At 37.7% G+C, this 13772-nt stretch overlaps 1 protein-coding gene across 3 annotated transcripts in view; it reads right to left on the bottom strand.

Annotated features, from left to right (window-relative positions):
• Positions 1-754: 754 nt before the first annotated feature.
• arid3a (AT rich interactive domain 3A (BRIGHT-like)) overlaps positions 755-13772 on the bottom strand; it is a 70615-nt gene continuing 57597 nt past the window's right edge. For 2 of the 3 annotated variants that reach the window (XM_044130408.1, XM_044130409.1), the window contains exons 5-9: positions 12790-12973; positions 11596-11843; positions 10984-11268; positions 9119-9208; positions 755-6979 (exon numbers count right to left, since the gene is read on the bottom strand). In XM_044130408.1, the coding sequence (XP_043986343.1) occupies positions 6831-6979; positions 9119-9208; positions 10984-11268; positions 11596-11843; positions 12790-12973 (956 nt within the window). In that variant the 3' untranslated portion in view covers positions 755-6830. The remainder of the gene's footprint in view (positions 6980-9118; positions 9209-10983; positions 11269-11595; positions 11844-12789; positions 12974-13772) is intronic. The other variant, XM_044130410.1, reaches the window with a different exon arrangement.

Here is a 13772-nt window from a genome sequence, read left to right as displayed (position 1 = left end):
AATGTTGACACATTCTACCAGGGAACATATTTTTGAAGAGTGTTGCTCAAGTTGGTGTTAACCACATGGACTAAAAATGCTGTAAAGTCAGGGCCTTGCTTTGAAACTCACTAACCAAGACTATGTGTAGTTTCGATTTTTAATTTACCAGCTATCTATAAAAGCAAAAAGGAAATACAAGCAAAACCGAAAGAAAGACAAAAAGGTAATAAAACTACACATTGATTCCCCATGTTTAATAAGAACAAGAATAAGTTGAATTTATAAACTGCTATCTATAAAAGCTGCTAGCAAATTCACATAATAAAAACTTATTCTGTGGGCTTCTCTGGATTCTTGTTCTGATAAAACTAAATGTTGGTTCTCCATGTTTCGTAAGATTAGTAGAAGCACCTAAAAATATAATTTATTTTCCTGTAAACTGACAGGCTGGATAATTAAATTCAATGAAAAAAAATACTATTTTGACCCAAAAGGGACATTTAATGTGGATGATGATGTTGTAGGGAAGAAGGATCTTTACTATCAGCAAAATTAAAACAGTGTTCGCTGCCATTTTTCTTCCAATCTGCCACTTTGTGTTGGTTTATCATAGAAAATCCCCCAATACATTAAAATTATAATTTAAAAAGTAAAAAGGTCCAAAAATGAGATTACTTTTGCCACTGTGCAGGAGTTTGTCGTTGATATAAAGACTAAGAATCAAACTTCTGTTGGAAATCAGGACAATAAGTAAATAACACCCACAACTTTGTAACATTTAAGAATTGTGATATTTTATTAATTTCAGATTCAAATAAAAGTATTCACACAAACAAATATTGACTAAATAGGCAAGAATTGCTCTCCACCCTTTCAGAAAAATAATGAAAAAAAAAACAACAACAACAAAACAAAACAGTTGCACTCCCTGCAGCCACTCCACTGTTGCTGTGGTTACCGGGAAACATCCCATTCATCAAAAGACGGTAATCATTTATAGAAAAACAAAAAAGGAGGGGGAAAAAGTGTGTGTGTGTGTGTCTGGGGCGGGGGATAGCACACATCATGAGAGCAGACAGGAAGATCCACAAACGGACTCGCCATACTAACAGTGGTACAGGAAGTGGTACTTGTTGTAGTACTCGTAGTAGTTAGCTGTTCATCTGGAGGCTTCCTGTTGTTGGAGCTCAATCAGACTGAACAGCAGAAGAGTTACGAACGTGTAACAGCAAAAAAAAAAAAAAAAAGGAAAGAAGGCGGACGTATAAGGAGGCGTCCAAATGAGCCTGGGAGTAACGGCTGAGAAGACACCGGAGCTGAGGATTACCAGCAGCTCATGTTGAATCTGTTCAGACCCTGATGTTCGTCCTCGCGCTCTCTTCCCACTGATCAATAACATGAGTCCAAACGGTAAAAAAAAAAAAAAAATGCATCAAACTGGAGGTAGAGGTAGATTTTCCTGAGAAGTTGTAAGACAGAACAGACACGCCTTGTTTCCGAACTGAAGATGCTCAAAGACACCCGAAGATCACTCACTCTTTCACTCACTCACACACACTCTTCTCTACAATAATCACATTAATTATTATCAACATAATCATCGCTGGATTCATAAAACTGCTCTAGAAGTAATCTCTGTGTGCCTCGGTTTCTAAAAGCATGCCAAAAAGAGCAACAAAAAAAAACAGCAAACAAACAATATAAACATGATATAATCCATAGCCCTAAGTAAGCCATCTATTAGAAATAATCTATTAAACAAATCTTAGAAATACAGATTAATTCATATAATTGTCACAGCAGAAGGCATCTTGTTGTTTTTTATTTTCTTGTGATGGTTTTCCCTGCCCACAGTCCAACCTGATGGAGGTCAAATCAGTGATGGAGTCCAGTCCAAAAGCCCTGAACCCACCTCAACCCGTAAAATGTTCCAGCTCGGCAGCAACGAGTGGGAACAGGACGTCATTTCCAAACAAGACGCTGAGGATCTATAGTTTGATTTATTTAAAAAAACCCTACAGCTTTGGTAGGATGAAAAGCAGCTCTATTTCACCAACATCTGTGAGCAAGAGACCAGGATCTTGGATTTAACAAAGTGGATTTGCTGAGAAGGACGTTCCAGTTTGTGCAACAGCATAAAAAAAAAGCAGAATTAAGCATCGACACCAACAAACTACCAGAGCAAAACTAGTGACGACGGAGAAAGGATGACAGGAACCACCTGAAAGCTTCCCGAGTGGAAAATAAAAAACAAAAAACTAGTTTTGTTTTGTGTGCTACTCATTTTAAACCAACGTGTTTATTTATTTATTTTTGCTACAATTTGGCTCCAGTTTGATCACAGCTACACTAAAACAGGACGCCTGGTTCCTGTAAAAATACCCAGACAGCTGGAAGAAGAGCGACTGCCTGTGTAAGAGTTTGAGATTTTTCTGTGGTAGTGTTTCATAATGATCCTTCACACATTTCTACATAAACACACTTGAAACACTCGGAATATATGAGGATATACTCAAAGTTTGTGTCGCCGTTGAGGTAAATGAGATATATTCATTTAGAAAGCTGATTGTGCGTTGTAATAAAACCTGCCACTGGGGGGCGCTCTTGCCACAAAGGGTTTAAGGCTTGAAAGCAAATCTGCTCTCCTTGCATGACTAAAAATGGTTATTGATTAAAGGAGAGAGTCACATCTAAGCAGTAATCTGATTGTCTGCGGTTATTACAATCTCTTTAATGGTCTTTGTGAAGCAAGAAAAAACATTTTGATGAGGTTTTTTCTGCTTGAACGACAGGAATCGTCGATGAGAAGCTGAGGTCCTTGAGGTAGAAACGGGGCTTGGCTTGTGGTTGAAGGGATGTACGAGAGCTTTTTTAAGTTTTTTATTTTTGTTTCCTTTAGAGGTATACAGTGTTGCCTTAAAATTGTCTCCTGATTGTCGCAACCACGCAATAAAAACAAAGTAAAAACTGAATAAAAACGCCAACTCTCCCTGAAAATACTGCCATGCGCCAAAAGATAAAGGAGCTGCAGAGCCTACACTGTTCAAATGCAAATATCCCTCAGAAGCAGTCAATAGATATGCAATAAACATGGATCGACTGGCTGGGGGGGCAGCTGCTTTACTGCTGCCCTGGGAGCTGAAAGGTCAAAGGGTGAAATCTAAAAAGGCAATGTTGATCCTTTAGATCCAGATTGATTGAATTTAGTTTTCCTTCCCCCCTCGCAAACATTCAGCCAAAGCCTTGGCTGGTTTTTTTCTTTCTTTTTTTTTTTGATTGTCAGCAACGTGGCATCTGTAAAAAAACAACAACTTTGCTTTCTGTGAGGATTCAGACGGATGAAACTTATTTATTTATCACAGCAGAAACGGTTAGGAGGACAAAATATCCCATCGATTTTCCCCACAAGGTTTTTGGTCTTAAACTAAAATAGATGCTTTTTACATGGATCTAAATAGACAAGTTAGAAGTATTTTTCATTAAAAATCTACTTTTTGATCATTATTTTTTAACTCCTTTTATTTTGTATTTTTTCTGCAATAAATTCTTTTTCTAAAATGTTTACGCCAGCTTTAATGAATGGGTCCTTGGACGTTTGTGGAGATTCAAATCAAATTAGAAAACGAATAGTTTCCGTTTGACCCGAGGCTCCTTTTTAAAAAGATAATTTAATTTGTCAGAGCCTTAAAAATACAGAAAGAGTCCATTTGCAGCAACCATCTCTGCTGGAAAGCCTAATTTGTGCCTTTTTTAAAGAAACGGGTCACATTTTTATAAAATAAATAACAGTGGAGCATTTTTTTTTTAACCATTTATATTATTTTATTTTATTTTAAGTTGATAAGGGTGTAAAGGAGCAGATGGTTATTTAGTAATCCATATTTTCCTGCTTCCTTTGGGTTTAAATGTGTCTGGACTATTTTTTTAAAAATGTCAAACTGGCAACTAATTATCTAAAAATCCCCATATATACAATTAATAATTAATACATTTGAAAGCAGAACTGCAGACAAAAAGGGGCAACTTGGAGTCACAAAATCGCCACAAGTGACACCAAAAGGGTCCGAGTCTTTGACAATTAATTAAAATTTTACATATATTTGATTAAATACTACTTTTAATAAACTTTAGACATTTTACCAGAGGAAGAGAGTTAAAGACAAATAGTAAGTGTATTATATAAGGGAACGTTTCCTTTTAATTACATATATTATATTTTAAAGCCAAACACCCTAAAAATCTTAAAAGTATAAAACGTGAGTGACTATTGCCCTTTCTATCTGTATTTAAAGAGGATATATAAAATAAACTAACTGTAGACAGACTCTTACAGAGAGTCCTCAGGTGTTAATGTGCTGAAAGCTACATTACTGTAGAGTATTAAACTCTGTTATGTGGAGAAAAGTGAGGCTTGCATGGCCTGTGAACGTAAAGCATTTTGGTGACTGAGCTGCTTGGAGGAATGGCAGTGCAGGGTAACAATGCAGGTCAGAATTGGAGTAAAAAAATCAAACGTTATGTTGTCAAGATTTTAGGGTTTCTTTTCCGTTTTGGTGACTTGCAGGCAGGCATGGCTCTACATTTAAAGCAACCAGACAATGTTTTTCCAAACTTCCTCCACCTCACTGGATAAATCTCTGTTTCAATATTAATTTTATGAACCCAAACACAAACTGTGAGTTTTGCTATATCTGTTTTGCATTTGGTGGACAAAACAATAATGCTTTCCAATAATGAAGTCAGATTTTGTGATTCATTCCTGACTGCTCTGTGTTTGTTTTTCTCATGTTCTCAACTTTGGACCCATTCTGAACGACTGGGTCGAAACGTTTTAAAAATGATGCTAAATGCTCTTGAGGATTGTCTAAACTGATTAAATTGAAAGTTTCAATCGTCAAATGTTAAACTAAAATATAACTGACTTAAGTTTAAACATCTTGCTTAAATCAGGCTCCTTTAAATACAATAAAAATGTGAAATTTCAATTCTTTTCCCCTTCAATTTCTTATGAAAGGGGTTCTTTATTTGGCTAGAAGAGTGCTTTTGAAAAGTGACCAGTGTTTGTTTAGCAGCTTGTGGTGATTTCCCACAGAGAAGCGAGTACAGGAATCAAAGCCCTGACAGCCATCTGGTGATATTTGACTGAACAGTAAAAAGTGATTAGGCGGAGGAGCTGCTCACTCTCTGGTCGCCTCACGCTGCGTTAAGGCCTCAGAACAGAACCAGCGCACAAAGCCTGATTTAGGGCTGAGTAACGATCTCCAACAGCCCAGAGAGGAAACGCAGGTTCAAGTTCAAAAAGCTAATCGATTGACGCATTTCAAGATGCGGAGACACTGCTAGCTGCTACGGCGTGCCTCTTCTGTCATAAAACCGACCGGGTTCGCACCGACGACAAGACACAAGCAAACACGTAGAAAGGTCCAGATCGAACCGCAGTGGCTGCTCAGTCTGAGGATCACAAAACATTCGCTGCTGTAACGTCGATGGAGAAGGCCACATCCAGGTCACAGCGCAGGATAAGAAGCACTTGGATCAGAAGAAGCACAACGACATGCAGAAAACGAGGCTGAACGGAAAAAATAAAACATAGAAGCGTCTGTAATCAAGATTACGGAGAGCTGAAGATGCCTGTCGGGTTTCTCCTGAGGCCCACATGATTGTCGGTGTGAGTTTCAAAGAAAGCAAAAGGATCGAGTGAACTCTCAAATCTGAAAATTGCTTTGTTTCTGATTGAAGGGGCAGAAGCATGACACAGACCTGAAGAGGCAAGAGGGTAAAATGTAGAAAGCATTGCTCTGTCCAGTGTAATAAAAGACAGCTAAAAATCACACAGAGCAAAGAGACACCTGAGAAAAATCATAACGCGATATTTTAGCTAACGACGAACCTTAAACCGAGTGCCGTTCTGCTCCAGAGAGCCGTTCTGGGAGCGTGGCGAACATACGTCTGACTGGCCACGTGAAAACATACAGGACGAGCCGCAGCCGCCTCTGGAAGAACGAGCGCACAGACAGACGAACAGCAACGTGCAGAAAGGATGCCACATGGAGTCTGGATAAGAGCGATAATACAGCAGCAGTCCTGCGGGTGAGGAGAAGATCCCTGCAGGTTCTTCTGCTTCACTTAAGACTGCCATCAGGACCAAACCTGCACCTGTTCTCCCACAGGGCTGCCACGTTTATAAGGTTATCTGGTTTTACAACAACATGAGGTCACAGCCACACAATGTTTTATGCCCTGAAGAGAAAAAAAACCCCATACCTTTTAAAGCTTTTCTGATTAGAAATAGAGGATTTTCATACTTCTTTTTTCATAGAATTCTTAATATATAGATTACTTTTCCTGCAGTGAGAAGATTGTTAAAGGTTTAAACAATAACACACAATAAAGAGAATAGCAATAATGATAATAATGACAATGAAAAGTTAAAATAATAAAAAAATCTCTCCTCTTTAAGATATAATATCATTGTCAGTCAGTAGCTGTGTTTGTGTGTGTAAACAATGCGTTAGCCTTCCTAGTTATTATCTTCTCTGTTCTCCAATAATCTGTACATTTATGCAGAAATAAATAATTCACAGGTTGTGCACAAGGTTTAGCATATACTGGCTCTCAGTTGGGATTATTTCTTTTCAAAATCCTTTTGGCGATGAAGAACAAAAGAGGTGAGTTTGTGAGAGAAAACCTGAGATAGTGTACTTCAAGTGAGCAGAGTTTCAGTTTGTCTTTCTGTACTGACGATGGTTCTTCTCTTCTTTTCTTTTTGGCATAGATGATGTAGAAAATTAGGTTGCTTTTTGGCTTTTCTTAGCGTGGTAATAATAAAAAAAATGGGGGGAAGTTTGTTAAGACAGCTGGTTGCTGGAGGCTGAGGTAGGTGTGTTTTGCTGCTGCTGCTGTGGAGCAACACGACTGCTGACAGACTTGTTGGAGAGGGACGACACAGACCCACCGGACGAAGCTGACCCTGCTGCTGCCTGAGCAAAAAGGACACCTAGACAGGAAAATGGGCAAAAGGAAAGCCACCAATCACTGTTAAAATCCATCACATCAATTTAAATCCGATTTCAAGACTTATGAGTGAAGAAAAGAGTAATATTTCACTAAAAACAGGAAACCAGGGGCTTAATTTGCACCTTATACACTTTATGCTTTTAAAGACTTAAATCCATAATATCACTCTAGATGTCTTTGATGGAGGCAGTTGTTTGACACACAGTTACCAACATGCACTGAAAAGATAAGTAGAAAAGATTATTTATTCATAGAGCATTATTTTAACTCAATAAACAATTTCTTGTTATAAAAGATTTAATTATAAATGTTGCATTTGGACACAGATTAACACTGCAGCACCATCCTCTGCAGGATAAGCGATTAGTTCAGGTCATTCTGATGTCATGATGTTGAATAAAATTAGTCAAAGTCATTATGTTTGCAAAAGGCCAGATTTCAGAATAGAGGAGCATAAGTGTTCAAATAGAAATATGTTTTTGGTTTTGAAAAATAGAGACTAAATGGGCAGTAAGAGGAAAAAAAAGAGAAAGCTGTTTACTTTTAAAGAAAAACTAAAAGTAAAAGGAATTTTTAGATATATTTTAATATATCTGGAGAATACTAAGAGACAGGATGAAGGAAATAATTAGTGGTCATTGTTTCTTTCCCCAGTAGTTCTCAAAGAGAGGGGTACATTTTGTTGCGTCACAGTTTGATTTCCAGAACGGCATCAAAATAGTAATTTTTTTCCAGATTTCATTGATATAAAAAACATTTATTTTCGGCAACCTCAAATCTCGGAATAATGACACAAATGTTGTCGGAGGTGAAAACAACAACAAACTTGAGATAAATTTCTTTTTTAGAAACATTTTTAAATTGTAAGCATCACCTAAACCTGAGGATGTCTAAAAAAAACTGTTAGCTTTCCTTTGATGACCTTTAAAACGAAAGTTAAATTTTGTGGCAGAAAAATAATATATATATTTAATTATTTTGATACAAGTTAAACTGTACTAAAATATGTTACTCATTGATTGTTCAAGGAAGCAACAGGCTAGCACTAGCCTAGCGTTAGCCTAGCCTAGCACAAATGGCTTTGAATAAAAGTATCAACAGGATTAAGATGAAAATTTGTTGAGGATTGTTTAAAATCATATTGGGACTCCGTGTTAAATTCAATCACAAATTCAGATCAATTAATCTCAACTTTAAACAATATTTTCAAGCAAACGTCAGCCATCTTTGTTACTAATATTATATTAGCAGCTTTGATAGTTTTCTACATTTCTGGGGCACATAAATTGATGAAGATTTTAGTTTGTAGTATTATATCTCCAGAGATATGCCGTGTTTAGTTAATTAGTTATTTATAAAACATACAAAACTAACTAAGGCACCTGTCCTTAAACAAACATATATAGACATTTTTATAAAAAGTGGTTGTCTTAACAGCGATTTGGTAAAATATTTCTAATACTGTGATAAATGAAAGCCGTAAACAAAGCTTTGGGTTGCGTGATCTCATTTTAAAGGTTTAGGTTACATCTTTGTTTAATCATGTGTGAGTGTTGGCTTGATGGTGCACATTTGCATCAAGAGTACTGGACCTTAACTTCATGCAAAGAAAAAAGGAGTTGTCACCTGACGTCTTGTCTGGAAAGTGGAGTACAGGAAGAAAAGGATGCATTCTGTTTATAAATAATGACACAAATATTCCGTCTGATTTTTGAAGAATTAAAGTTTCTCCATTAATTGAACATGTGACAAAACTAAAAAATACAACAAAAAACAATAAACAGTTTTTTGAGAGATCCTCTAGTATAGGGAATGTTAACAATTTAAAAATGTTTTTTAAAAGAGATTTATCTTCATTTTGTTGTTGTTTTTATGACCAACAACTTTTGTGTTATTAATCTATAATACATTAGCAGAGGTTGCCAAAAATAAATGTGTTTTATACCAATGAGATCTGGAAAAATGTACTATCTTGATGCCGGTTTCAGTCTGAATATCGTGAAGGTAAAGAGAAGACAACATATACATTTTCTCCCAATATCAAATTATGAGGGGGGGTAATGACAAAGGAAGGAAGTGATGCGCTGTACTTCCTGTACAACATCACAGAGGTACTCACCAGTGTATACCACTCCATTGAGCTCCACCGACATGCTGATGCTGTTTGTGCCGTTTGTGGTGAGGTTCAGAGCCGACTCTTGCCTGCCATCTGCCAGGAAGACAATAGGTTATTTTTTTTATAATAATCTTTTGTCCAAACAGTGTTAAAAATCTCACCCAAAAGACACAGATAGAGTGGAGTGCACAAGTATTTATCTTGGCAAACACACACAGTTTGTGCAATCTGTTTTTTCTTCTGTTTTTAAATCATCTCTATAAAAGCATTTCTGTGAAGTTTTATCGCTTACTGAGAAACAGTTTGCGTGTTCCATCAGATAGCCAGAAACCGAGACGAACCTTCGCTATAAGATCAAAGATGCCGCTTGCATATAACAATCCCCACAAAGACAAACACACACACGTAAGGCATGTCTGCATGCGTGCTGCTCCTATAAGCTAAACAGGTCAACATATAGGCCTGCTGTTAGCGCTTTCCTTACTGCTGCGGTTTGTGGTGACAAGAATGTATTGAGATGGCAACTGCAGCACAGAGGGAAGACGGGTGAAATCTAGAAATCATACACAATGAAAGAGAGGAAAAAATGCCAAAGGTGTGCTGCAGTAAAAACAAAAAGATAACCTGATGTGTATCTATATCTACGTTTGATATAAAACTCTTTCCGAGATGACCATTTAAGTCAATAAGGTCATTTTAACTAGGGCTGCAACTAACAACTAATGATAATTATCAATTATTCTGACAATTATGTAATTACATATTACACAGATTTTTCACTTTTATTTTTTTTTTACTATATTGTCTTATCGGTGATCTATTATGCTTCCGTCAACAGGTTAGGATAGTCTAAGGCGATACAAAACATGTTCATTGCATTTTCCATCCATCCATTTTCTAATCACCCTTTATCCCTAATGGGGTCGGGAGGGTTGCTGGTGCCAATCCCCAGCTAACGTTCCGGGCGAGAGGCGGGGTTCACCCTGGACAGGTCGCCAGTCTGTCGCAGGTTCATTACATTTTTTTTTTTAACAAAATGATCCAGATTATCAGATTTTCTGCTGAGTTCTGTCTGTTTAGAATTTACAGAATGATCTGTTTTAGGGCATCTTGTCACTTTAAAGCCAAATAAGCTGCTGCTGGCCACGCCGCCCAACTCAACATTCACATTCACACATCAAAATGGCTGCAAACATATGCGCAATTATACAGCCATACATCTTTGAAAAGCATTAGTAGAGCCTCCTGCACAATCAACAAGAACTCAACAAGTGGTTTCTGGATGGTAAGTCAACAACAAAACACTCGTCTTTTCCAGCAGCCATTGTACAGAGCATACAACAATAAAACCAGCGGACCAAACAAGCTGGAGCTCGGCTGGGGTAGCTAGATAATGGGTTGGACTTTGGTGGGGTTGCTAGGTAACAGCTCAGAGCCTGTTGAATATGACCAAACCCTTCAGGAGGTTTTTGAAACGGCTCATTTAAAAAACACTATAATATTGACAGAAAACTCCTGGGTGTATTTTTATGCGCCTGGGCTGTTTTTAGAAGCAGTTGAGATCCAAATTGAAGAACAAAAACATGCAAGATGTTAATTTTGTAAAATGCTTGTTGTGCCTACATTTAACTCAAAATGTAAGCAATGAGAATATTATCAACAAAAATGTTTATACATATTGTTTAATAAACTGTAATAGTGTCTTTGTCATGAGTTTGTATAAACATCAGACTTTCCAGAAACTGATAAAAACAAATATTTCTCCCATTATTATTCTGTCATTTCGTAAATTATTTTGGTAGCATATATTTACATAGTTAAAAAAAATCATTTCTGCTTGTGAGGAAACACTGCAGAAGGTTCGGCACCTTGGTTGTTGATGCGGATGTTCATGGGTATTTGAGCAGTCATGGCCAGCAGGTTGTGCTGTAGAGCTCTCTGCAGCAGCCGGTGGTGCTCCTCCGCAGGCAGAGCCATCTTCTTCTCCGGAGGCTCACCCGCCTCCAGTTTGTCCCTCAGCTGCTCCAAAGCCGCCACCTGAGCCGCCATAGCCGCCTGGGCCGCCGCCGCCTGCACGGCGGCCACCGAGTGGCAGGGCATGGGACCCAGACGAGGAATCCCAACCCCCGGCAGCTGCTGGCCTCCCTCCTCTTCTGGACCGACACAAAGAAAATCAGCGTAAAATAAAATCAAATACATTGAAACCCGTCTTTCTCAAACTGTGAATCCACAGGCTCCCCCTAGTGGTCCACAAGGTACTGCATGTAAATGACCGTTTATGTGCCGTCACGTAAGTGCGATGCTACAGATAGCTTACCAAACAATCGTGGCTAAAAATAACAGTGAATGATTGGCTTAAAAACGGGTCACTGAAAGAGAACTAAAGATACCGATGGACAGGAAACAAAGTCAGGTTTACTTGTATGATCGGAGGAAGTCAAGTCATTTAAGTTTTACTTCCTATAACCAAGAGTTTCTACCTTTCTTAATCTTCTGCATGGGCGTCAGTGAGGCGCCGTTGGTTCCCACCGTCAAGCCCATATTTGGCGTAGAGACTTTTGGTGAGGACAGCATGGTTGGCGTCCCGTTGGGGGAGTAGGTGAAGAGCGAGCTGCCGAAGCTCTGCCGTCGTCCTTCCCGCCGATTGCTGTCGATGGCCGCCTGCAGCTCGTTGGGGTTGCTCAGACCTCTCTTATCACATTCATATGGGTACAGGTACTTCATGTATCTGGAATTAATGGATGTAAATGATTCTTTTATGAACATTAAGTGATGCATTACTTCAAAATTCAATGTACTTTTTGGGGGATTTTATGTCAAAGAGCAACACAAAGTAGTGGAATGAAGCTGGTTGTTGATTTTTTAAAAATATTTTCTGTTGTAAAAGTTAAAAATGAGGAATTTCAATGCTTTTCGGTCATCTATGCCAGGTCTAAGAAGGTCCAGATGTTAAAAAGGCAGAATAATCGTCCCTGTTTTTTTTTTTAATTCAAAGAGCATCGATCTCAGCAACTAATTCCAGGAGCTTGTACAATTAATTTGCTTATTATATTTTTCCCTTCAAATTCACTATTTATTTCTTTGAATTACCTTATAACTATGCCTGTCACAATAAGAAATTTGGTAGGTGACAAATTGTCCCAGAAATTATTGACTGATTTTTATTTAGAAATTGAAATGAAAAAAACATGAATTATTTCCCTTCCAAATCAACATTACGCTCCAGTTTGTGTTGTTCTATCACATAAAATCCCAATAAAGGACATTAAAGTTTCAGGCTGAACTAAAATCAAGATCAAGAGCTGAGATTGAGAGCTGAGAAACAACACAAGCCTCCTTCCTGGGAGAGCAGATCAGGATGAGCTCTGATATGATCTTATGCTAGCTGGGAGCAACAACCAGAAACAACTGCAGGAAATTACTTCAACACACAGGAGTCAATTTGAAAAACAAAGCGGCTGTTGACATTTGATCTCTGCCATCTCTGACGCTGCGAAGCACCGAACAGAGCAGGGATTAAGGGATTAAAAGTGTGACAGTTAAGGCACTGTTTAGTCATGAAGAAAAGCTGACTTAGCTGCGTTTGTCATCACTGGAAGGGTAAATCCAAATGTGCCAAACACAACAACAGCGCAGGCGGGTAACTGTGAGAGGAAACAGAAACGTGCACTGACTGTGTGCGGAGGGTGAAGGCTGCACTGGTGATTGAGGTAGGCAGGTTTAGTCCCTTGGTAATCTCCCTCCACAGTTTCTTGTTGATGACCTCCACCAAGCCGCCTTTCTCCGTCACCAGCTTGTAGAGCATGTAGAGGTCCAGGACCTGCTTGGCCATGATGGGAATACGGTTCACAGGGGTTCCTGGTTCACACACACACAGGAGAATAATGAACAGGTTAAAAGATTACACAACCAATTAATGCTGTTTACCATCAGGTGAATTATATTCAAGATAGTTGCAGTTTGCTTCAAAACCTTGAAAAAAAAAAAAATGTAGGGCTGAAATGATTAATCACGATTATTTGTTTATTAAAATAATCGTCAAATAAATTAGTAATCGATTAATCGCTAACTGGAGTGTAGAGACTCAAAAAATCTCTTTATTTAAAGAACAGCATTCTCAGTAATTAAGCAAAAACTGTGCAAATAATATGTACATTTTGGATTTGTGATGTCAGTAAATGTGTTCAAAAATTCCCCAAGTGGTATAGTTTTAGCGCCACCTGGTTAAATTCTGTAAAAGATAAAAGCTAATTATTTAAAATAAAGCAACTTTTTTTTATTTACAACATCAATTATTAATTGGATAATCCAAAAAAAGAGACATTAGGATCAGCTCTACATGTATTGATGTTAAATCAAGCAGAAAGTGTTGAGCTTTCTCACATGTTGACGTTATAAAAGCTCTTTTAGCTAAAGATTTTGCTCCTCAATTTTTGCAAAAAATGATCAAACGTACACAAAAGGAAAGCCATAGTCTTGCATTTTAGGCAATAAAATGTTTATTTTCTTATGTAAAAAGGAAATTAATTATATTTTTATTTGCATTTTCAATGTGGCTATTTCTAATATTGCATAAAAAAAGGCTTAAATAAAAAAAAAAAGCAGAATATATAATTTTTTTTATCTGATTAATTGTCAACATAATAAACAGAATAAC

Source organism: Gambusia affinis, linkage group LG10, assembly GCF_019740435.1.
Source record: "Gambusia affinis linkage group LG10, SWU_Gaff_1.0, whole genome shotgun sequence".
NCBI classification, from domain to species: domain Eukaryota; kingdom Metazoa; phylum Chordata; class Actinopteri; order Cyprinodontiformes; family Poeciliidae; genus Gambusia; species Gambusia affinis.
The sequence above is the reverse complement of the archived record's forward strand: the minus strand, read 5'-3'. Positions and strand labels throughout refer to the sequence as shown.